At 36.1% G+C, this 23,586-nt stretch overlaps 1 protein-coding gene across 4 annotated transcripts in view; it reads left to right on the top strand.

Moving 5' to 3' along the window:
• DNAI7 (dynein axonemal intermediate chain 7) overlaps window positions 1-23,586 on the top strand; it is a 70,615-nt gene that overhangs the window by 42,790 nt on the left and 4,239 nt on the right. For all 4 annotated transcript variants that reach the window (XM_042946080.1, XM_042946081.1, XM_042946082.1 and 1 more), the window contains 3 exons: window positions 15,405-15,480; window positions 17,786-17,946; window positions 21,042-21,198. In XM_042946080.1, coding sequence (XP_042802014.1) covers window positions 15,405-15,480; window positions 17,786-17,946; window positions 21,042-21,198 — 394 coding nt within the window. The remainder of the gene's footprint in view (window positions 1-15,404; window positions 15,481-17,785; window positions 17,947-21,041; window positions 21,199-23,586) is intronic.

Genomic DNA, 23,586 nt, shown 5'->3' with positions numbered 1-23,586 from the left:
AAATAAGTAGTCTAGGAACCCCAGACTAGAAGTAGCAGGCAATTAGTGATATGGCAGAAACAGTTTTATTTTATGAAACTTCTCCACAGCCTGGGAAGCTTGGCCAACAATTGTGTGAATGGTAGATGGGGGAACCTGGCTGGAGGGAACTTTGTTATCAGGGGATTTGAAAAGAGAAAATTGCCTGAAAGATGAAAATAACATTAATTCACTTACCACCCCTATTTCCAGGAACCAAAACACTTACCACACCCAACAGGCGTGTGTAGATGCTTCTGCACGTGTGCCCCATCATCCTTCCAAAACTGAGAAAGTTAATATGAATAGTGCTAAAGCATTCTTCCACAGAAGCAGAAGAAACCTGTAGTAATGGTTAAGTGTGCCAAGGCAGGAGGGAAAAGCCATTTCCTGTGCTGGGAGGCTTGGTGGGGTGGGGTCAAGTCAGGGGAGCAGTAATTGCTTAGAAGAATCCCTCAAGGCACTTGCTGTGCTGTGCTAGGTAACAAAAGAGAGAAGACAGTCTTTAACAGTTGTCACCTGGGTCTACACTTGCCTCTAATTTTTGTAAATGTGAGTAGACTGCAGGGGGCAAAAATCACTGGATTTATAAAAAAGGATCAGCAGCTCAAAAGAGGAGGTCAAAGATAATTTGGTGGAATTGATGTGGAAAAAAAAAGTAAGAGAAATGGTAGAATGAAGTAAGAGGTTCAAACTCTGTATAAATTTCCAGAAATCAAGAAGGGAAAGAATGAGTTTAGTATAATAATTGGCAGTAGAACAGCATATAAATTTTTATATTTCACTCTACAGACTAAAAAAATACGGAGTACTTTGTTTTTATATTTAAAGCTTTAATCAAAGCTCAAAATGATAAAAGTATATGAGGAGAACATAGAGAAGTTATTTTATTATCTTTACTAAGGTCTTATCAGTGCATTAAAATCAAGACCATAAAAGGAGATTCACTGGATCCAAACATTTGGTTTTTTTATTTTTTTAATGTTTATTTGCTTTTGAGAGAGACAGAGTGTGAGCAGGTGAGGGGCAGAGAGAGGGAGACAGAATCCGAGGCAGTCTCCAGGCTCTGAGCTGTCAGTCAGCACAGAGTTTGATGCAGGGCTCGAACCCACAAACCACAATATCATGCCCTGAGCTGAAGTCGGACGCTTAACCCACTGAGCCACCCAGGCGTCCCTGGATCTAAACATTTGCATAGCCCAATAAACCTCACTATAAACAAATTTGAAAGATCATGAAATGAGAAAACTATTTCAACACATAAAACAAGAGGTTAGTATTCGAATCGAAAGAACTCTTACAAATTGGTAAGACAATATCCTAATGTAAAATTAGGCAAAGGACTTGAGGAGGCAGATGAGAGGAGAAGTGTAACTAACCAATTGAAAAATGAGAAGATACTGAATCCAATAAGTGATCAAATTAGAAGCAACATTATATCTGTCTTCTCAGATTGAGTATGAGGGGGAGGACTCATTTTCGCATACTGTTGTTAGAAATGTAAATTTGTATGATCTTTCTGAAGGGCAATTTGGCACATGTAAATGTAGCTATCAGTGATTTTAATTTTAGTAATTTGTTTTGAAATAATAGGACAAGTAAATAAAAATGCGCTACAGTGTTTATTGAGATATTTTTATAGTAGCAAATATAGTCCACAGATTAATTATCAAATAGTCAACAGTCAAATATTAGTAGTCATTCAAAATAATGATATCGATTTTATATACTTATAAACTTTTATATACTTATAGATTTTATATACTTTAAATTTTAAATTTTTAAGATATAATTGACATACCTATTAGCTTCAGGTGTATAACATCTATTTGATGTCTTTACTATGAAATAATTACCACGATAAGTCTAGTTAACATTCATCATCATACATAGGTACAAAAATACAATTTTTTTTTTTGTGATGAGGACTTCTAAGATCTCTCTCTGCAATTTTCAAGTATATAATACAGCATTGTTAATCATAGTCACCATGCTGTACATTACATCCCCAGGACTTATTTTATAACGGGAGTTTTGTACATTTTAGCCATCTTCACCCATTTTACTCACCCCCACCCTTAGTAACTGCCAATCTCTTCTATGTGTTTATGAAGTTGTGTTTGTTTTTGTTTAGCTTCCACATACAAGATAATCCAGTATTTGTCTTTCTCTTACTTCACATAATGCCTTCAAGGTCCATCTATGTTGTCACAAATGGCAACATTTCCTTTTGTATGGCTTAATAATATTCCATTGTGTGTATATACCATATTTTCTTTATACATTCATCTATCAGTGAACACTTAGGTTGCTTCTAGTACAGTCTTGACTACTGTAAATAATGCTGTAGTGAACAGTATATATATATTTTTTAAGTTGGTATTTTTATTTCCTTTGGATAAATACCCTAAAGCGGAATTTGCCTGATCATATGGTCACATGGTATCTCTATTTTTAATTACTTTGAGGAAGCTCCAGACTGTTTTCCATGGTGGCTGTACCAATTTACATTCCCACCAACAGTGCACAAGGGTTCCCTTTTCTCTATTTCCTCGTCAACCCTTGTTACTATCTTTTTGAAAACAACTAACAGGTAAGAGGTGATATTTCACTGTGGTTTTGATTTGCATTTCTCTGATGGCTAGTGATGTTGAATACCTTTTTATGTACCTGTTGGTCTATCTCATGTACCTAGAGGTCTTCTTTGGGAAAAGGTCTATTGAGATCCTCTGCCCATTTTTATATTGGATTGTTTCTTGCTATTGCACTATATAGATTCTTCATATATTTTGGATATTAACCCCTTATCAGATACATGATTTGCAAATATTTTCTCCCATTTGGTAGGTTGCTTTTTTTTGTTGATTGTTTCTATAGAAGCTTTTTAGTTTGATGTAATCCCAATTGTTCATATTTGCTTTTGTTGCTTTTGCCTTTGGTGTCAAATCCAAAAAATTGTTACCAAGACCAATGTCAAGTTTACCACCTATGTTTTCTTCTAGGAGTTTTATGGTTTCAGGTCTTAGGTTCAAGTCTTTAGTTCATTTTGAGATAATTTTTGTGTATGATGTAAAGTGCTCCAGTTTCATTCTTTTGCATGTGACTGTCCAGTTTTCCCAGCACCATTTACTGAAGAGACTGTTCTTTTCTCATTGTATATTCCCAGGTCCTTTTCATAAATTAATTGACCAAATATGCATGGGTTTACTTCTGGTCTCTCTATTCTGTTCCATTTATATATGTGTCTGTTTTATGCCAATATGTTACTGTTTTAATTACTATAGCTTTATAATATAGTTTGAAATTAGGACATATGATGCCTCAGCTTTGTTCCTCTTTCTCAAGATTGCCTTGGTTATTCAGGGTCTTTTGTGGTTCCATACACATTTTAGGACTGTTTTTTTGTAATGCCATTGGAATTTTGATAGATTTCACATTGAATCTGCAGATAGCTTTGGACTACCTGTATCTGTATGGACTTTTTAACAATTTTAATTCTTTCAATCCATAAGCATAGAATATCTTTCCACTTATTTGTGTTTTTAATTTCTTTTATTAGTGTTTTATGGTTTTCAGTATACAAGTCTTTTGCCTCCTCAGTTAAATTTATTCCTCATATTTTATTCTTTTTTATAGAATTGTAATTGGATTATTTTCTTGATTTCTCTGATAATTTGTTTTTAGTGTATCGAAATGCAAGGGATATTTGTATACTGAGTTTGTATCCTGCAGCTTTACTGAATATGTTGATAAGTTCTAACAGTTTTTTTGTGTGTAGTCTTTAGGGGTCTTTCTATATATAACAGGGTTTTCCTGTATATAATATCATGTCATCTGCAAATAGTGTTCCTTTCCACTTGGAGGACTTACTTCTTTTGCTTGAAATAATTGCCCTGGCTAGGACTTCTAATACCATGTTAAATAAAAGTGGTGAGAGTGGGCATCCTTGTGTTATTCCTGATCTTAGAGAAAAAGCTTTCAGCTTTTCAGTGTTGGGTATGATGTTTATGGGCTTGTCATATATGGTCTTCATTATGTTGAGGTACATTCCCTCTATACCCACTTTGTTGAGAGTTTTTACAAAAAGTGGCTGTTAAATTTTTTTAAAATGCTTTTTCTGCATCTACTGAGATAATCATATGATTTTTATCCTTCATTTTGTTAATGTGCTATATTACATTGATTGATTTGTGGGTGTTGAACCATTCTTGAATCTGTAATATATCCTACTCAATCATTATGTATGATCCCTTTAATGTATTGTTGAATTCAGTTTGCTAATGTTTTGTTGAGGATTTTTGCAACTATGTTTATCAGGATTATTGGCCTGTAATTTTCTTATGGTGCTGTTGTCTGGTTTTGGTATCAGGGTAATACTGGCTTTATAAAATTAGTTTGGAAATATTCCATTTTACTCTGTTGTTGGAAAGACTTTGAGAATGGTTGATGTTAATTATTCTTTAAATGTTTGGTAGAACTCATCAGTGAAGCCATCTGGTCCTGAATTTTTGTTAGGAAGTTTTTGTTTGTTTGTTTGTTTGTTTGTTTATTGAATTTCCTCACTGGCAATTGATCTGTTCAGATTTTCTATTTCTTCAGGATTCAGTCTTGGCAGGTTTATGTTTCTAGGAATATCCATTGCTTCTGGGTTGTATATTTTATTGGTGTATAATTGTTCAGTGTAGTCTCTTATGATCCTTCATATTTGTGGTATCAGTTATAATGTCTCCTCTTTCATTTCTGATTCTGAGTTCTCTTTTTTTCTTGGTAAATCTAGCTAAAGTTTTGTCAATTTGTTTTGTTTATCTTTTTAAAAAACCAGCTCTTAGTTTTATTGATATTTTCTATTGTCTTAGTCTCATTTATTTCTGTTCTGATCTTTGTTATTTACTTCTAATTTGGGGCTTCATTTGTTCCTTTTCTAGTGCCTTGAGGTGTAAAGTTAGGTTGTTTATTTGGAATCTTTCTTGTTTCATGATGTAGGCGTTTATTGCTATGAACTTTTCTGTTATAACTTCTCTTGTTGCATCTCATAGGTTTTGGTATGTTGTGTTTCTATTTTTATTTGTTTCAAGGTATGTTTTTTAAATTTCTCATTTGATTTCTTCTTTGACCCATTGGGTGTTCAGTAACATGTTGTTTAATCTCCACATATTTGTGGATTTTCCAGTTTTCTTCTTATAATTTATTTCTAGTTTCTTAACATTGTGACTGGAGAAGATGCTTGATATAATTGTAGTTTTTTTAAATTTCTTAAATTTATTTTCTCTAAATTTAAATTTAAATACAGGCTTATTTTGTGGTCTAGCATATGATCTGTACTGGAGAATGTTCCATGTGCACTGGAGAAGAATGTGTACTCTGTTGTATTTGGATAGAATGTCCTGTATATGTCTATTAAGTTCATCTGGTCTAACATGTCATTTAAGGCATTGGTTTATGTCTGAATGATCTAGTCATTGGTGAAAGTGGGGAATTAAAGCCCCCTACTGTATTGTATTGCTGCCATTTCTCCCTTTAGATCTGTTAATAATTGGTTTCTTTGTTTAGGTGTTCCTATGTTATATACACAAATATTTATAAGTGTTGTATATTATTGTTAGAATGACCCCTTTATCATTATGTAATGACCTTTGTCTCTTATTAGTCTTTGTCTTAAAGTCTATTTTGTCTGATAAAAGTATAGCTGTGTTATTTCTCTTTTGGTTTCCTTTTGCACGGGTATCTCTTTCCATCCCTTCACTCAGAGATTCACTTTAGTGAATCTATATAGATGGGTCTTCAGATTCCACATATGAGTGAAATCATATGATACTTTTCTTTCTCTGCCTGACTTATTATGCTTAGCATAATACACTCTAGTTCTATCCATGTTGTTGCAAATGGCAAGATTTTATTCTTTTTGATTTTCGAGTAGTATTCCATTGTGCATGTGTGTACACACACACACATACACACACACACACACACACACACACACACACACCCCACATCTTCTCTGTCCATTCATCAGTTGATGGACATTTGGGCTCTTTCCATAATTTGGCTATTTTGATATAGTGCTGCTATAAACACTGGGGTGCATGTGCCCCTTCAAATCAGCGTTTTTGTATCTTTTGGATAAATACCTACTAGTGCGATTGCTGGATCGTAGGACAGTTCTATTTTTAATTTTTTGAGGAAGCTCCATACTGTTTTCCACCAGTTCATGGCTCCACCAGTTTGCGTTCCCACCAACAGTACAAAAGCGTTCCCCTTTCTCAGCATCCTCGCCAACATCCGTTGTTTCCTGAATTGTTAATTTTAGCCATTCTGACAGGTCTGAGGTGGTAACTCATTGTGGTTTTGATTTGTATTTCTCTGATGATGAGTGTTGTTGAGTATCTTTTCATGTGTCTGTTAGCCATCTGGATGTCTTCTTTGAATCAGTTATCACTTTAACATTTCTTATAAGGCTGGTCTAGTGGTGATGAACTCTTAACTTTTGCTTGTCTGGAAAACTCTGTCCTTCAATTTTGAATGACAACTTTGCCAGGTATTCTTAATTGGCAGTTTTTTTCTTTTTAGCATAATAAATTGTAACATTCCCTTCTGGATGGCAAATTTTCTGCTGAAAAAATCTGATTGTTTTATGGGGGCTTCCTTGTATGTAATGAAATATTTTTCTCTTGTTGCTTTTCAGGTTCTCACCTTGTCTTTTACTTTTAACACTTTAATTATAATGTGTCTTAGTATGGGTCTCTTTGGGTTCATCTCTTTTGGAACTCTGTAGGCTTCCTGGATCTGGATGTCTGTTTCCTTTCCTAGAGTAGGGAGGTTTTCAACCATTATTCCTTCAAATATGTTTCTACCCACTTCATTTTTCTCCTTCTGGGACCCCTATAATGTAAATGTTGGTCTGTGTCATGTCCGTAAGTCTCTTAAGCTATCTCCACTTTGTCTCCCTCTCTTTTTTCTGCTCTGATTGGGTGAATTCCACTGTGAATACAATTCAGTTATTGTATTCTTCAGCTCTGTGATTTCTATTCGACACTCTCATATTTTCTGTCCCTTGGTTGAAATTCTCACATTGTTCATCCATTCTTCTCAAAAGCTCAAAAGCTTGGTGAGCATCTTTATGACCATTATTTTCAAACTTTATCAGATAAACCACTTATCTCCATTTCATTAAGGTCTTTTCTGAGGTTTTATCTTGTTTTTTCCTTTGGAATATACTCCTTTGTTTCTTCATTTTCCTTGCATCTCATTGTTGGTTTCTATGCACTGAACAGCCACCTCTCCCCATCTTGGAGTGTCCTCATGTAGCAGATAAAATGTTTCATTCAAGCCTGCCCTAGCTCCTGGTTGTCTCTGCATCTTTTGTGATTGTCCAAGTAGCCAACTTTAGTTTTAGTGGCTCTCAGTAGTTGAGGATGTGCCAAGACCTATCAGTTTCCCAAAGGGGAGAGTCTCAGTCAGCACTTAGGTTCAGGCTAATTGGAAGCCAGGCCTTCAGGCTGCGGCTTTTTAAAGTATGCAAATATACACCTTTCAGTAAATACTGGGAGAAGGGTATTTTTGTCTGTTCCCTCTGAGCTGAGCCCTGGGGTGGTAGCCAGTTAAGAACTATTTTTTTCTTTGCAATGTTTCCTTATACTCATGAATACAAGCCCCTTTCACCACCAGACCCAGATGATCAAGGGGCACCCCCTGGGCAGCAGACACAAAACCCAGGGCACCAAATGCAAAATACAGGGCACCAGACTTGTGTACAAGCTCTCTGGTAAATACTGGTGTTCTAGGGAGCAGTAGAGTAAGCTGAGTGCAGTGGAGAGAAAGTAGAGAGAGACTATCCTCTGCAGTTGCTGGGGAAGATTACAGTTGGCCCTAAGATGTGTGTTTAATTAGAAGCCTGCCCCTCAGGCCACAGCTATGAAGATAAGCTAATAGGCCTCTTTCATAAAAGACTAAGCTCCTGGGTTTGTTGGCTCTCTGCTGTGCCCTGGGGATAGTAGCTAGTTAAGAACCCTTTCTCCATTTGTTATAGTCTTGTGGGACCCTTGTGTGTAAGCCCTACTGGTAACCAGAGCCAGGCAATCTAGAGGTGTCCCCTGGGTGGCAGCTGCAAAAATCACACACAGAAAAAGGTTACAGGTTCCTTTCTGGGAGATACTGGAACGTGGAGCTAGATGGCTAGGCAGAGAGCACAGAGATGGTGCCCAATGGCCTGTGTTTTTGAAGAGTAATTCAGTAGACTCCTAGATGTGTGTTAAATTAGATGCATTGCCCTCAGGCCTGTGCTTTAAGATAAACAAATAAGCCTCTTTCATAGAAAGCCTGGGTGATTTTCAGTCAGCTGCTTCTGCACTGGGCCCTGGGGCTGGTAAGTCCCCACACAGGTTCCTTTTAACTGTTACTCAGTTTGCTATAGCCTCGTGGGTCTTATGAACGCTAGCTGTCAGAGGTAGGTGTTTCAGGGGCTGGTCTCTCAAGTGCCAGGTGTGGGTGCAATCTGTGGCGTTAAAAGTTACGGTGCAAGAATTGGGGTTCAAATACTTCAGTCCTCAAGGAGATGATGGGATTTATGCATTCCCTCCTGATTGTGGGTCACTGCATGGAGGTGGCATTCCTGGAAAGATTATGTCTCAGCCTTTTCTACCCACTTTGATGTGGGTTTTTTTTCTCATTCAGCCAATGTGTAGGAGTCACTCAGCTAGTTTTCGGCATCCCCCCAGTCCCAGAGGAAGCTTTCATATGTAGCTGTAGTTTTGATGTATCTGTGGGAGGAAGCGGGTTCGGGATTCTCCTACATCACCATCTTGAACTAGAACCTATCCTACTTTTATGTGGAAAGATACCTAAAATGTATTATTAAGATATTTATTCAAGTTAAGAAACCATAGTTGCAATAGGATTCTGATTTTTGTGAGGGGGGAGGATTTTATTTGTTAATTCATAGAAAAGAATCTGGAAGCCTAGTCACCCAATAATGGGGAGTGTGAGAAAGGTGAGATGGTGCTGTTATCGGTGATATTTTATTTTCTTTACACTTCTGTGTTATTTGAATTTCCAGTAAGCAAGTACTGAACACACATTACTTTCCCAATAGAAAAAATGAAACCATGTATTTCCGTTTTTTGGTTTTAAAGGGAGAAATTTCATAAGCCTCTGTAATCATGCCCCATTTGCTATTTTATCATTGTGAAATTCTCTTCCACTCATCTTCCTCATCCACTTCACCTACCTGTTCCTGATCTTTAAAAACTTACCTTAAATTTTACCTCCACAAGGTTTTCCCCTTCAGGCTAAATTAGATGTCTCTACTCCATTCTTACTATGTCTGATTATTAGAATTCTTACCTTAAACGGTAAATTATGATCTTGAGGACAAGAATATCTTGACAGTTTGTATTTACCATAAGCACAGAACCTCATATAGAGACAGGATAGGGGCTCAATAAATGTTCATTGAATAAATGAAGAAATAAGTGAATGAATGGATGGTTAAATGCACGCTTGTCACTAGAGATTCTTGGGACCCTCCCCTCAGCATCTCTGATCCCTGTAATGATCTGACATAATACAAGTGGTGATAAGAAGGTTTCACTTCCATCACCACAGCACCTCAGGAAGCGTGCCCCCTTGCAGTCCAGTTGGAACTCAGAGTGAATTTGAAGCAATATTTATGGAGGGCAGTTAGGTTTGTATTCCTTTATAATCACAGCAGTATAGGGACCATCATAACCCTAAATGTCATTCACAACACTTTTCTTTGTGTGGCTAGTATGTTCTAAATTTTTTAAACTGGCATGTAAATTCATGAAATTTAACTTGTGTGTATCTATGTATCTGTGTTTATGTAAGAATATGTGTAAATTAGGGACTACCTGCAACATCAATAGGCAAACTTACTGTTTTGGTTTTAGAGGAAGAGATTTCGTTATTTTTACAACTTTTTTTTTTTTTAATTTAGGGTAAACAATTTACCTTTAAAATTTTAGGTTGGCATATTTTAATATAAATATATTTCCCATATCTTTTTAATGAATTTAGAAGCTGATTGCAAGGTAAATTATTAGTGTAATAATGCAGGAATTTATTACCCAAAATACCTGAGTCGTGTGTCATTTGTGATCACAAGTACGTATTTAGTACCTTGTTAGAAAATTAAATCCCTTAGGGGTACCTGGGTGGCTCAATCAGTTAAGCATCTGATTTCAGCTCAGGTCACGATCTCACAGCTTGTGGGTTTGAGCCCCAGGTCAGGGACAGCTCAAAGCCTGGATGGAGGCTGCTTCACATTCTGTGTGTGTCTCTCTCTCTGCCCCACCCCTGCTTGCGCTCTGTCTCTCTCTCTCTCTGTCAAAAAAAAAAAAAAAAAATTAAAAGAATTAAAAAAAATTAAATCTCTTAGATTTAGAAGATCCAAATTCTTTTTTCATAGGTCTATTAAGAACTTTGCCACTAGAGGGCTCTTAATACCATATTTTAGTTAATTTAAATGTGTAATAATGATAATATATTAAAATTATAGGTAGTGGGTAATATTGTCTTCCCAATTTATATATCTTACAAAATTTTTATAAATGCCTATTTTAAATGTTACACATTTATGAGAAATTTTGTTTTTTTAGAATGATAATCACTTTCAGAAATGTTTTAAGGATCTCAAGGGTATCTTTGAACTTTGTGAGGTTCAAGTTAAAAATGGTCTTTGTCTTTAAGATACTCTAAACAGATACAAGATTTAACATAAATAGGAGATGTATATGTAAAACATTTACTAAGTGGTACCTTCCATAAGAAATTCAACATGATCATTTTTTTTCAATGAGCTAGTAACAATCTTGTGGAGGAGGAGAGTAACGGTTGCCATATATTCTCATATGTGCAACAAGAGAGATTATGGATGGGAGTTAAGAGATCAAATTTAATCCAAAAGAAAAATATTTTGAGTAGAATGAAAATCTTCTCTGATGAGGTTACATTTGCCCTAAATCTTTTGATAGGCACAGAGGAGTTTAGAGGAGAAGGAAATTATTCTGGTTATGGGGGAAAGCATGAAGACATGAAATATCCTTAGAGATTTCTTGGTATCATCATGGATAAATTTAAAGTCCATGAGAATAACCCATGTAAAAAATAGAGCATTAACATTCCACAGCCTTCAGCTTCCCACAAATTTACTTCAGCAACCCCTTTTCATGGTCATACTCTGGAACTGGTGCTTCTGTCTTTACTCAACAAATATTTATTGAATGCCTATCTACATATGCTGGTGCTGTTCTGACCCTCAGAGGACAGTGGTGAAAGGACCAGTGTGATTCCTGCTCTCATGATTTATATACAAGTCACAAGAAACCAACAATAAATAATCAAAACTGGAAAACAGCAGATAGTAATAAACGTCAGGCACAGAATTAAACAGGATTATGGGAGTGACTGATGGTGATTCCCATTGGGAGATTAGGAAAGGTTGGGTCATTAGGGAAGGCTTACATGATGAGTTATTAAAGCTGAGAAAGACTAGAAGGAATCAGCTCTGTGATAAGGTAAAAATATTCTAGTCGGAGAGTACAATTACTACAAAGGCCATAAGACAGAAATGAGTACCAGGAAGAAGGCCAGTGGTCTGACGTATTGTGGCAAGGAGGAAAGTGGCATGTGATGACATCAGAGAGGAAGTCAGGGCTTTACAGACCATGAGTAAGAAGTTAAGATTTTATTGTAAATGCAATGGGAAACCATTAAAGAGTTGTAAGTGGGAGAGTGGCATGATCTGATTTTTAGCTCTGAAAGGTTATCCTGGCTACTATTGTGAGGGGCCAGAGTAGAAGCCCAGCATCTGGTTAAATAGCAATGGGGAGACATGAGAGGCAATGGTGCTTGGTTGAAGGTGGTGGTAAGAGACGTGGAAAGGTGGATATGTTTGGGATATGTTTTGGAGGTAAAATAAACAATCCTGCTGAATTCTTATTTGGGGAAACTAGGCAGATGGTGGTGCAATTTACTGAGATGCACAGTAATGGGCCGAACTAGTTGAGAGTGACAGTGACACAAGAGTTTTATTTTGGGAATGGTACTTTTGGGGACACACAAATGGAAATGTGAGGTAGGCAGATGTGAACCTGGAGTTCTGAGGAAAGTCAGACACAGCTGCCATGTCTCATGCAGGTTGAGCACTGCACTTCTAGAGTTGAGTAGTACACAGATGGTGGCCTGAAGAGTGTCACTAGCATAGGTTTTGAAACCATTGACCTACAGATGGTATTAAAGCCACAGGAATAAACTCAGCAAACTCAGGATAATCAGCCTTAGCTTCTAGACAAAATGAAACAAATGATGCTGTATTTTCAAAATTCATCATTAATTGCTGATGAAGAACCAATTCCAACAACTTATTCTAAAGCTCTAAATTTAAATCACTTTTTGATGAAAAAATTGGATTTCAGGTCAATGAACTTTCTTCTCATAGATACTATTTTGAGGGACAACAGAATTCCAGACAGTCTATCAAATTTGTATTCAGTGCTGATGTTTTGGAGATGTGCAATATCAAAATCATCTACTTCACTGACAATTGTTGATATCAGTCTCCTATGTTCTCTTCAAGTAATTTCATGATTTTTGTGGCTATTGATTGGGTTAGTTATGCTTTTACATTTAAATCTTTTATCCATCTGGAATTTATTTTAGTGTCAAGTGAAAAGAATCTAAATTTATTTTACTTCAGATCTTATCCAACTGTCTCAAAACATGTACCATATGAACCTAGGCTTTTCCTATTGATCTGAAATGCCAAATGCTAAATTCCCAAGTGGATCATGAGATCTGTTTCTGGAATCTCTATTCTGTTTCCACTGATCTTATTCATGATCAGACTGTTTTATATTAAACTCAAATCACATATATATTAAAAAAGATTTCCATATTACAGTATCTGCACATTTATCAAGTTGCAGTGAAAAATACTTTGTTAGTGTTCTATGAAGTTCTTCCCATATTATAAGTCATTTCCTGTATCTGTTAAGCCAAGGTCTCATTGAAAAGCTGATAAATTCCTATTGTTGCATGCTACAGTATTGTGGTTATCAAGGGGAAAGTTGTGTCGAGAAATCTAAATTCTTAGTTTTCCTACAAGGTTGGAAACCAATTTGGTCTAAACTCTGAAGAATTCTCAACTTTTTGAAGATGTAAATTGAAAAGCCTGACTTGCTTATTGGCCTCATACCTTTGGTATTTTTAATGATCATTATCCTTCCTGTAAGAAGGAAATGCAACTGGCTTTTTAATGGCAGATAATGTCCAAAGCCACCTGGATATCTATGGACACCTCAAATTCAACATATCCACAGTTGAATTCATTATGTTTCCCCCAAACCTGTCCTTCCTCCTTGTCTTTTCCTGATAATCATATCACCATCCACCTTATTACCTAAGCCAGACACCCGGAAATCAGTCTTCACCTGTCCTTTGCCTTCTATATCAAGTCACCATCCAAGTTATGTTGATTTTACCTCTGTGTCATCTCTCATACATGCTCCTTCTGATGACTCCAATTACTTCTACCTTTAGTTAGGCTCTGATCCTCTCACTCTTCACTAAACAGTGCATTCATCAGCTGACCACCAGAATAGTCTCTCCAAATGAAAATTTCTTCATGTCAATTTCCTGCTAAGTCTTTTGTGGGCTCTCTTTTACCCATAGGAGAAATTCTTGTCTTTAGAGTGGCATCTAAACTCTACACTCTAGCCTCTGCATCTCTCCAGCTTCACATCTTACACTCACTTAGCATGTCTCACCCCAACCTCACTTGACTACTTGGGGTGCTTGAAACTCTGTTTTGCTTCATGCCTTTCTGCCTTCACTCATGCTTGGAATTCTCTCCCACCATTTTTTGGGAAGACTTAATTATCTTTCAAGATTTAGTTCAAATTTTACCACCTTTGGATAGTATTTCCTGTCTTCACCCATCCAAGGGATATTTTGCTCACAGAACTGATTGTTCTTCCCTTGTACTCTTATGTGGACCCCCTGACCTTTTACTACAACACCCACAAAGCTGTATTAGAACTATTTGTTTACCTGTTTTCCTTAATAGACTGGGAGCATCTTGAGTCAGGGACCTTGTCTTTTTTGTTGTTTATTCCTAGTATCTGACAATGCCTGTACAATTTAGGCACTCTATTAAAATTCTTTGAAGGGTGAGTTAGTAAATGAGAAGTTTCAGAGGTGCAATGGAAAGGGTTGGCAGAGAATGCCATAGTGTTGAAACTGGTCAAGAGGAAGACACAAAGCAATACACTGACAATAAGGGAAAGGATAATTTACTAAGGGGGACTTGGCTTTGTATGATGGTTGAGGATGAGAGGCATGATGGGATTAACTAGCTTTAAGCTTCTGACTAGAATTTGGGTACAAGGTTTTTCTATTGCTCTAGAAGTACAGATGCTATTTTGGGTCAAATGAAGTTTGCTGGATATCATCCAGTTTGCAAATATTAGCGCACACATACCATATATATATATATATATATATATATACACACACACACACACACACACACATATATATATACATATATATGTGTATATATATATATACCATATATATATATATTTTTTACAATAACAACACTGCATTTTTCTAGTGCTTTACTGTGTACAAAATTCTTTACTTCTATTATTTTATTTGACTCTTAGAACAGTTGTTTTCCTAAGCTTCGGTTTTCTTTCTTTGTAAAATGAAAATAATACTCACCTCTCAGGGTTGTTTGCAAGGTGTGTTGTGTGTCTGGCACACAGTTAAGCACCAAATATGTTGTTAGAGCAGGAATTTGAGGCCCCAAATGGTTAAATGTCTTGCTCAAGGTTGCAAAACTAAGTTGGTGGCAGATTTAGATATACATTCTAGATTTTATGTCTTCCTATTGTAATATTCATTTTACTATGCTATAGTATCTTTTACATTACTTGGCACACGGTGTTTTTGGTTTCCTTGAGAGGCTTACCCAAACGCAGACTTTGGAATTACTCTATCAGAGAACTGATTGCCAAGATCAAACAAAATCTAAAACTTGGCTAAAATCAAAATACAAATATAAATAATACTTCATAGCTTGCATTGCCTCCTAGTCTATTTTATAGTTGAGGGTTCTCATCAGAGAATCTGAGCAGGCTAATTCCTGCCCTCATGAGGTTCTATGGAGATGTGCTCCCATTTTAACTGATTTTTAAATTACTGTCATTAAGTCCAGTTTTTATGCCAGAGCAAGTGTCAGTTCAGGGCCCTAGAATTAAGGTGGCAGGCCTCTGGAGTGGGAACTGGAGCAGAAAGAGAGTGAAGAGTGAATCTGGGCTGAAGCAGACACTGACAATCGTACCCATCTGTCCTTGTGTTTTCCATAGAGTTTTGTCCAGGAAGAATCTGAAGCCACAAAATGTGAACTGGAGATGAAGTTATTAAGTGAGGCAGTTTTCGCAGGTATTCTAAATTATATTTTTAGAATTTAACTTTATTGGGATTTGTCTGCTTACAAGTGAAATGCAGGGTCATTATTAAAAAATTCAGATGTTGCAGAAATATGTTTGAAGTGAAAATCCTTCATAATCCCTCTTCTGAAATAACTAAGATTAACAAAAACTTCTCCTATTTGTATTTCTTCTCTCTATACCTCTCTTTTGATTTTTAATGAAACCATGAAATGTCATACAAATGCTTGAAAATTACTTTTTTATCAATAATATTTGTTATGTTATAGAACATTCTCCATACAAAGAACATAATATCTATCCTTCTTAAGTGAATGATGCTCAATACTATCCTAAGTCAGAACACATTAATAACCTTACTTTTTTTTAGTAGCTGTATAATTCCATCCAGTAATGGAATGTTATTTAAATTTTTATTGATAGTAAGTTTATTTCTAATTTTTCATTATTACAAACCATGTTGTGATGAATATTCACAAACACACATACACAACCATAAATTGCTCAACACTTTTATATTAAATTTTATCTTGGAAAATAGCAATTGGAGCTAGTTAAAAATATCAAAATGATAGTGATATCTAATTTGCAAATATTTTAGTTTGAGATTTATGTGCATCACTTCCCAGTAACTTCTAAAGAATTCATTTTTGATAGGTTTCTTTGCATATTTTTCACAACAGGCTTCTTGTCTACTTCACTTTTTCCAACACGCTTTTTTTCAGCAGCTAAATAGTTTTATATCTTTGTAACTTTTCTATAACCCTGAGGAGGTAGTTTTCCTGTTAGAGATAGGATACTATAATCAATTCGTGAATATCTGTCAATAATACTGAGGTTTTCTACATGGTGATCCCCAAATAATATATATCACAAATGTTTAAATTTGGATACAGTATTCTTTGTTTCTTTTTAGGTAAATGGATGATTAATTAGATACATTTAAAATTTTAAGTCTGCATTTTGTCTTCCTCTTTTGTAGAGGAAGGGGAGAGAAGACATGTTAATTAGCATATCTTGCAATAAGGTCATACAGCTAGTTAAGGGTGGAATCAGATCCACCACCTATAAGTGATCTGATTTCCCTTATCCATCGTACTACATTGAAAGATTTTGGGTGACAGGTGGGAATGGTCCTCATGACATGTGACTTAAAATATTCCCTTGATTTTGCACTGAGAATTATGGAATTATAGAATTTTCCTGTAAAATATCTAAACAGAAGGGATTAGCCAATACGGTTTTTTTCACTTTTAAGCCTCTATGCACCCCCCCCCCCTTTTTTTTATGAGCTGGGCTTATTTTTGTTGAAAAAAAAGTAGCTTTAATATATGTACCAAAATTTTTTTTTACCATTTTATTTTCTTCTTTCAGATTTTTAGCCCCATAATGTCCAATTTTAAGACATTTATCAGTTATCAAATGTTGTGTTAAGCCACTTTTTGATATTTTACGATGAAGGTGACAGAATATGTCACCCCAAAATATGTCATTTCAGCATAAGGATATTTTGAGTTGAGAGAAACTGAAAAGATGCAGTTGCAAGAAAGGCTTCTTACCCTCACCCTATCTGCCTCAAACCAGGACATAAATTTTCAAAGGTGTCCCTTCTTCCCTCTCTTCCAGGAAGAACAATGGTTAATCCCCAGAGAAAACTTCAGACCCTATCAGCCTGGAAAAGGGCCTAGAGGAATCTACATAACAAACTTTACTAACTAGTCCTTTCCTCTATCCTCAGAAACCTAAAACTCAGAAAACCTAAAACCTAAAGCTTTCCTTTAGCTCGTCATTTCTCCACAAATTTGTTGTTCTTGGTTGCAGATGCTCTATAAAGCCAGAGTTCTGAGCCACCTCTGTAGGTTACTCATTTTTCCCTGGGTATCTCCCATATATACAGGAGGTATAATATTAATAAATGAATGTTTTTTTTTCTCTTGTTAATCTGTCTTCATTCTAGAGGTTTCAGCTGAGAACTCAGAAGAGTAGAGGGAAAATTATTTTTCCTCCTCTACAATATATTTTTAGTTATGTTAATAGTAACATATGCTTATTATATACAAATTCTTAAAATGTTGGCATATAAAATATAAATGGAGCCCTCCTCTGTATCTTAACCATTATACATGCCTATTCCCACTTTGAAAGTTAGCTTTGTGAATAGTTTTGAATTAACCACTTTTTGAAGTTTTAGTAGCTAAATAAAAACTTCGTTTCCAGCATCAGAATTTTTTCCTTTCCCTCCTAATACCAAAATGTTATGATCTATTTAGAAACTGAATTAATCTGGTTAATTTTAGCACAGTTGTTGCTGATAGAGAATGCTAATGAAAAGCCATGTTTCTGTGAAGACAATGAGGTTGATTTATGCCAATTCACAACCCTGGGTGGAGTGTACCACTTGGATATTTTCGAACTTCCACCACAGTGTAAACCAATGAAAGGCTGGATGATTGTGGAAGTAGGTTGATTTCAAATCAAATTTATGAGTGAAATAATTTCTCACACTTTTATCTTAAATGATCTAACAGCTAATGAACTTTAACCCTATTAAGCAAGCATAAAGGAAAAAAACTAATTTTAAACTGTCTTGAATTTATAAAATTTGAATCAGATACTAAAGGAAAGGATTCTAAAATAACGCAGATTTTAATTTTTTTTTTTCAACGTTTTTTTATTTATTTTTGGGACAGAGAGAGACAGAGCATGAACGGGGGAGGGGCAGAGAGAGAGGGAGACACAGAATCGGAAACAGGCTCCAGACTCCGAGCCGTCAGCCCAGAGCCTGACGCGGGGCTCGAACTCACGGACCGCGAGATCGTGACCTGGCTGAAGTCGGACGCTTAACCGACTGCGCCACCCAGGCGCCCCAAATAATGCAGATTTTAAAACTATAAATCATACGTGTTAATTGTAAACCTATAGCACTACGTTTAGATTGTGCCAATTTGGACTTAATGATAGTTTATTTAAGATGCTGGCAAACTTTTTCTGTAAAGGGCCAAGTGGTAAATATTTTCAGCTTTGTGTGCATACCAGCTCTATCGCTACTCTCATTGTAAGGGTAAGACAGCCACGTGTACTCATTTAACTTTACAGTGGCTTCCAACATGTCCCTTGATCAGAAGCATTGGCATCATTCTGGGAATTTTCTAGAAACACAAATGCATGGGTCCCATTTTAGTCTTACTGAATCAGAAAGTCTGGAGGTGAAGCCCGGAAATCTGTTTTAGTAAAACACACTTTGAAGTTTGAGAACCACTGGTCTGGATCCTTGATGTATAAAGTGTGGTCCATGCACCAGCAGCATCAGCATCACCTAGAAACTTGTTAAAAATGCATAATTTGGTTCTTCGCCTCAGATCTACTGAGTCTGCATTTTAAGAAGACCCTCAGGTGATTCATATGCCCATTTAAGTTTAAGAAGCACAGATCCAGGTGATGCCAATGTTGCTGATGCATGTTCCACACTTTTAGTAAGGATGCTAATGACAGCAGTTGTTAGATCATTTTTGAAGGAGTTCTTCCTGTTTTAATAACTACTAACATTTGCCTTGGTATTGACTTGGTTTATTTTATTTCATGGTGCTTGTGTCCCAAATAACCCTGTTATATTGTCATAATCCGCTCCTCCTTCCCTCCTTGCTCTCCAGCCTTTCTTTCCCCCTCCCTCCCTCCCTCATCCCCTTAGCTCTCTTTTTCTCTGTCTGTCCACCTCTTTCTCTCTCTGCTCTAGCACATCATGTACATAGACTACCAGGCATTTCTCACACACAGCCCTACCCATTAAGGACCTTGGTGCATTCCCATATTAGAGTGGTATTTCTCAGCTTTTATTTTTGTTTCCACTATCACCCCTCTAAAGAGCCTTTGTAGACATTTTTTTTCCTAACCATCCCCCCCCATGAAATTTTAATACCAGAGGTATACAATATATTTGTGCATGTACCATACATATAGCTGTGCTTTACACCTAAAAGAGTATGATTTTTTTCATGTCCCCAAACTAATTTTTACCCTCTTCAGGGTGATATTGCTATTCCTTTTCCGTTCTCCCCGCAAATGAGAATGCAGTTATTAGACCATACCTGGGGGAGATATTCTGGTTTGTAGCTACTTTGAAGAATCTATTTGAATCAGCTTTTCCTACTTAAGGGATACTTGAAAGACAATGGGGTGGGGTCCAAGAAAGACATCCTTTTGGTGAAGGTAGGCCTTCAAAACTCTTTATTGAGGGCTCCTGGGTGGCCCAGTTGGTAAGGCGTCCAACTCTTTATTTCAGCTCCAGTCACGATCTCATGGTCATGAGTTCGAGCCCTGGGTCGGAGCCCTGCACTGACAGCATAAAGCTTGCTTGGGATTCTCTCTCTCCCTCTTTCTCTGCCCCACCCCCATGTGCACACACACTCTCTCTCAAACATTAAAAAAAAAATCCTCTTTATCCATGGGAAGGTCCCAGCCAGAGTTGGGGTTTTCAAGAATTTATTCAAGGATCTGTTCTTGAATTTTGTTGATATCCTGATACCACCATTCCACATTTTCTCCTTGAGCCTGAAGTATACGCCTTTATACTTGTTTTTCTCTCTGCCAACAAAGAGGTCTTCTTGCTTTTATTCAAGTCTCTTTTCAGTACTCTTCCACCTTGTCTAGAATTTTTACCCATCCAGTTTTTTCCTCTATTTTGTACCATTCTTAATCTTCCCCACCCCTTCTTCCCTAGATCCTTTTCTGCTCCGTTCAAATAATGAACAAACCTCCTTCTTCCCAGAGAAATCTGCTGTTGGTTTAATTTACTTTCTCTCCCCAGCTTTATTGAGATGTAATTGACATATTACATTGTTTAAGGTGTACCTGCCTGATGATTTTTAATTTACTTTTATCCATTCATTTCTACACTTCCCAAATTTTGCTTATACTCCTTTCTCTCTTCACATACACGCCCTAACCAATGTATTAGAATATGGGATTTGGGGTCCTGTAGCTCTGTTTCTCAGTTGTGGCACCTCCTTGAAGTCATTTTGTAATCTTTGGCAAATTATGTGATTTCTCTAAGTCCCAGTTATCTTCTCCATTAAATATATGTTTTGTAGAATTACTTGGAGGAATAAAATGATGAGTAAGTCCCAGCATAGGTTAAATTCTGTAATTCAAATTTAGTGATTTTTTCCCCCTCAACCATTATCTTTTAACTTTGTTGTGACTTTTTGTTAGTCTATAATTAAATGAGACCAATCTTCAGTACTTACTAAGAATAATTATATAGGGCCACCTGGGAGGCTCAGTCAGTTAAATGTCTGACTTTGGCTCAGGTCATGATCTCATGGTTTGTCAGTTGGAGCCCCACATCAGGCTCTGCACTGACTGCTCAGAGCCTGGAGCCCGCTTCCGATTCTGTGTCTCCCTCTTGCTCTCTCTGTCCCTCCCCTGTTTGTACTCTGTCTCTGTCTCTCAAAAAACAAATATTAAAAAAAAAACTATATAGCTTATTCAGCAGTATTTACATCTTTGTTACTAGTCAGCTTCTAATTTGATGTTATTTTGGGCCATTTTTAAAAGATACTCAAAGAAGGACTGCAGAAATATATATATCCTCCAGAAAGTACAGAAGACTTTGAAACAGAAAATGCTTTCCCACCCATAGAGGTCACGCTTGAAGTTCAGGAGAATGTAATCTTTTTTGAGGATCCTATGGTTGCAAGGTGGGATGCTGAAGGTACAGCAATACCTTAATTCACTTTGTTAATTATGTAATGAAAAGTGGTATAACATGACTCCTTAAAACAGGAAATACAGTGTCTACACTCCCAGTTTCTAATCTTACACATTTCTATGGCAATTCTAGGGTCTTTGTTTGCTCTTGATGGAAATGAACAGGGATTGGAGTTTATTTATTGAGTTTTGTAACTGTTCTTGAAGTATTTATATCTGCCATAATTTCTGAACAGTTACTTACAGTTATGTAATTATGTTTTAAAAAAAACCCAAAAATATCAAAATAGTACAACACATTGAAAACAAAAAAATGAAAAACCTACATTTTTTTAAATGACTATATAATTCAGATTAGGGTGATTAAAATTTATTTTAATGTTAATAACTTATAAATTACAAATCTTATTACAAACAAGTATTGGAGATGGGGAATTGGCCATTGGGAAATCTGAGACAGGAAAACAGCCACCACTTTATGCCTCTTTATAACTTTTGATTGTTGAACCATGGGAAATTATTGCTTATTCAAAATGTGAAATAAATATCAATAAAATCAGAAGCACCAGGAGAATACAAGCTGATGATTCACTGATCATTAACAAATACCTTATTTGGGGTTGGCTGGCTAAACTTTGAAAGGTCTTGATCTTGTGAATTAATGTATGCAGTTTTGAGGCTGCTGGATAAAAGGTATAGAACTTTACTTTTAATGTGAATTAATTTACATTCATCTATTTGTGTAAGTATTTACTTGGTGACAGGTTGGGAACAGATACGATCACAAAGGCACAGAGCTATTAGTTAATCTATTCAGTTATAGGAGGAGAGCATTTAGGAATTTCTCTGCCAAGAAGGATAAATATTATGTAGTTTAAACTTTTTTACGATTGCTACAGTAATCCACACTTTGGTTGTGTAGACATAGCCACAAGGTATTTATATTCTAGAAATAGAATATAAACTATTAAAAACAGTATATGTCTGTCAATACATTAAATAATAAAACATATCAAAATGAACAGTTAGGTAATTTTTTCCCTTCATGTTGCTTTATGAGTTTCACTTTTCCTTTAATGGAATATTCCTTAAATATTTATGACATTAAAAATTATTCACACTAAAGTAGAATTAGGCAGTTACTCCACATGATTCAGGGAAGTAAAATTTGACTTTTACTATACTAATTAGATAGCAATATACAACTCTGATAATTCTTCCCGTGGGGAAACTTTTTTCCAGGAAACGCTACAAATATGGGGAGTTTATTTAGAGGTCATACATAATTTTTGCCTGTACAAGGTAATTTTGTTAATGTAAAAACCAAAAGAATTATGAATAACTTATTTTATCCATATAATTGGATTTGGCATATTGAATTTAAGAGTCAAAAATAGTGGAACCCTCCATGTGAGGAGAAAGCCATGTGGAGATGGAGAGGGCGTTCTAAGAAGGGAATGACTCATGTGTTCCATAATTGTGCTACACAAGAAGAAATATAGAATAAAGGAGACATAGTTCCTTCCTCTAGAAATTTTCAAAGTTGTAGGAGAGGCAGACGATGCAAAGCCACAAATACGATGTAGTAAGGTGCTATTGTAATAGCTAAAAGTGTTACGGAGAAGGACAGTGTGTCCACCTGGAGCATTAAGGAAGGCTTGTCATGGTATGGAATTGAACTGGGCCTTAAGAGACTAAGAGGGTACTGACATGCCAGTGTTTGTGTAGACGTAGGTTTTCCTTTTTCTTGAGTGTATACCTAGGGATGGAATTGCTGGGTTGAATGGTAAATTGGTTTAACTTTTTAAGAAACTGTCAAATTGTTTTTCAGAGTAACTGTACCATTTTACATGCCTGCCGGCATTATATGAGGTTTCCCACTTTTCATATCCTTGCCAACATTTGTGATTATTTATCTTTCTGATTCTAATCATTCTAGTGAGCATGAAGTGGTATTTCAGTGATTTAATTTGTATTTCCCTAATAACTGATAACGGTGAGCATCTTTTTTAATGTGTGTATTATCCTTTAATAGATGTTCTTTGGTAAAACGTTTATTCAGATATTTTGCCCATTTTTAAATTGGGTTGTGTTTTATTATTGAGTTGTAAGAGACACAAAAGACCACCTATCACAGGATTGTATTTATATGAAAAGTTCAGAAAAGGCAAATCTTTAGAGACAGGAAGTAAATAAACTTCCTGTGGCTGGAGGTGAGAATGGGAGTAATTAACTATAAAATGGACAAGAAAGATCTTATGGGGAGGATAATAGTGTTGTCAACTGGATTGTGGTACTGGTTGCACAACTGGGTGTATTTACTAAAAGTAATTATATGCTTACCACAAGTGAGTTTTAAAGTTGTGTTTTGTTTTAAATGAAGAGAGGTTCT

This window comes from Panthera leo, chromosome B4 (assembly GCF_018350215.1).
Source record: "Panthera leo isolate Ple1 chromosome B4, P.leo_Ple1_pat1.1, whole genome shotgun sequence".
NCBI lineage: Eukaryota > Metazoa > Chordata > Mammalia > Carnivora > Felidae > Panthera > Panthera leo.
Note: the sequence above shows the minus strand (reverse complement) of the source record. Positions and strands in the feature narration are given on the sequence as shown.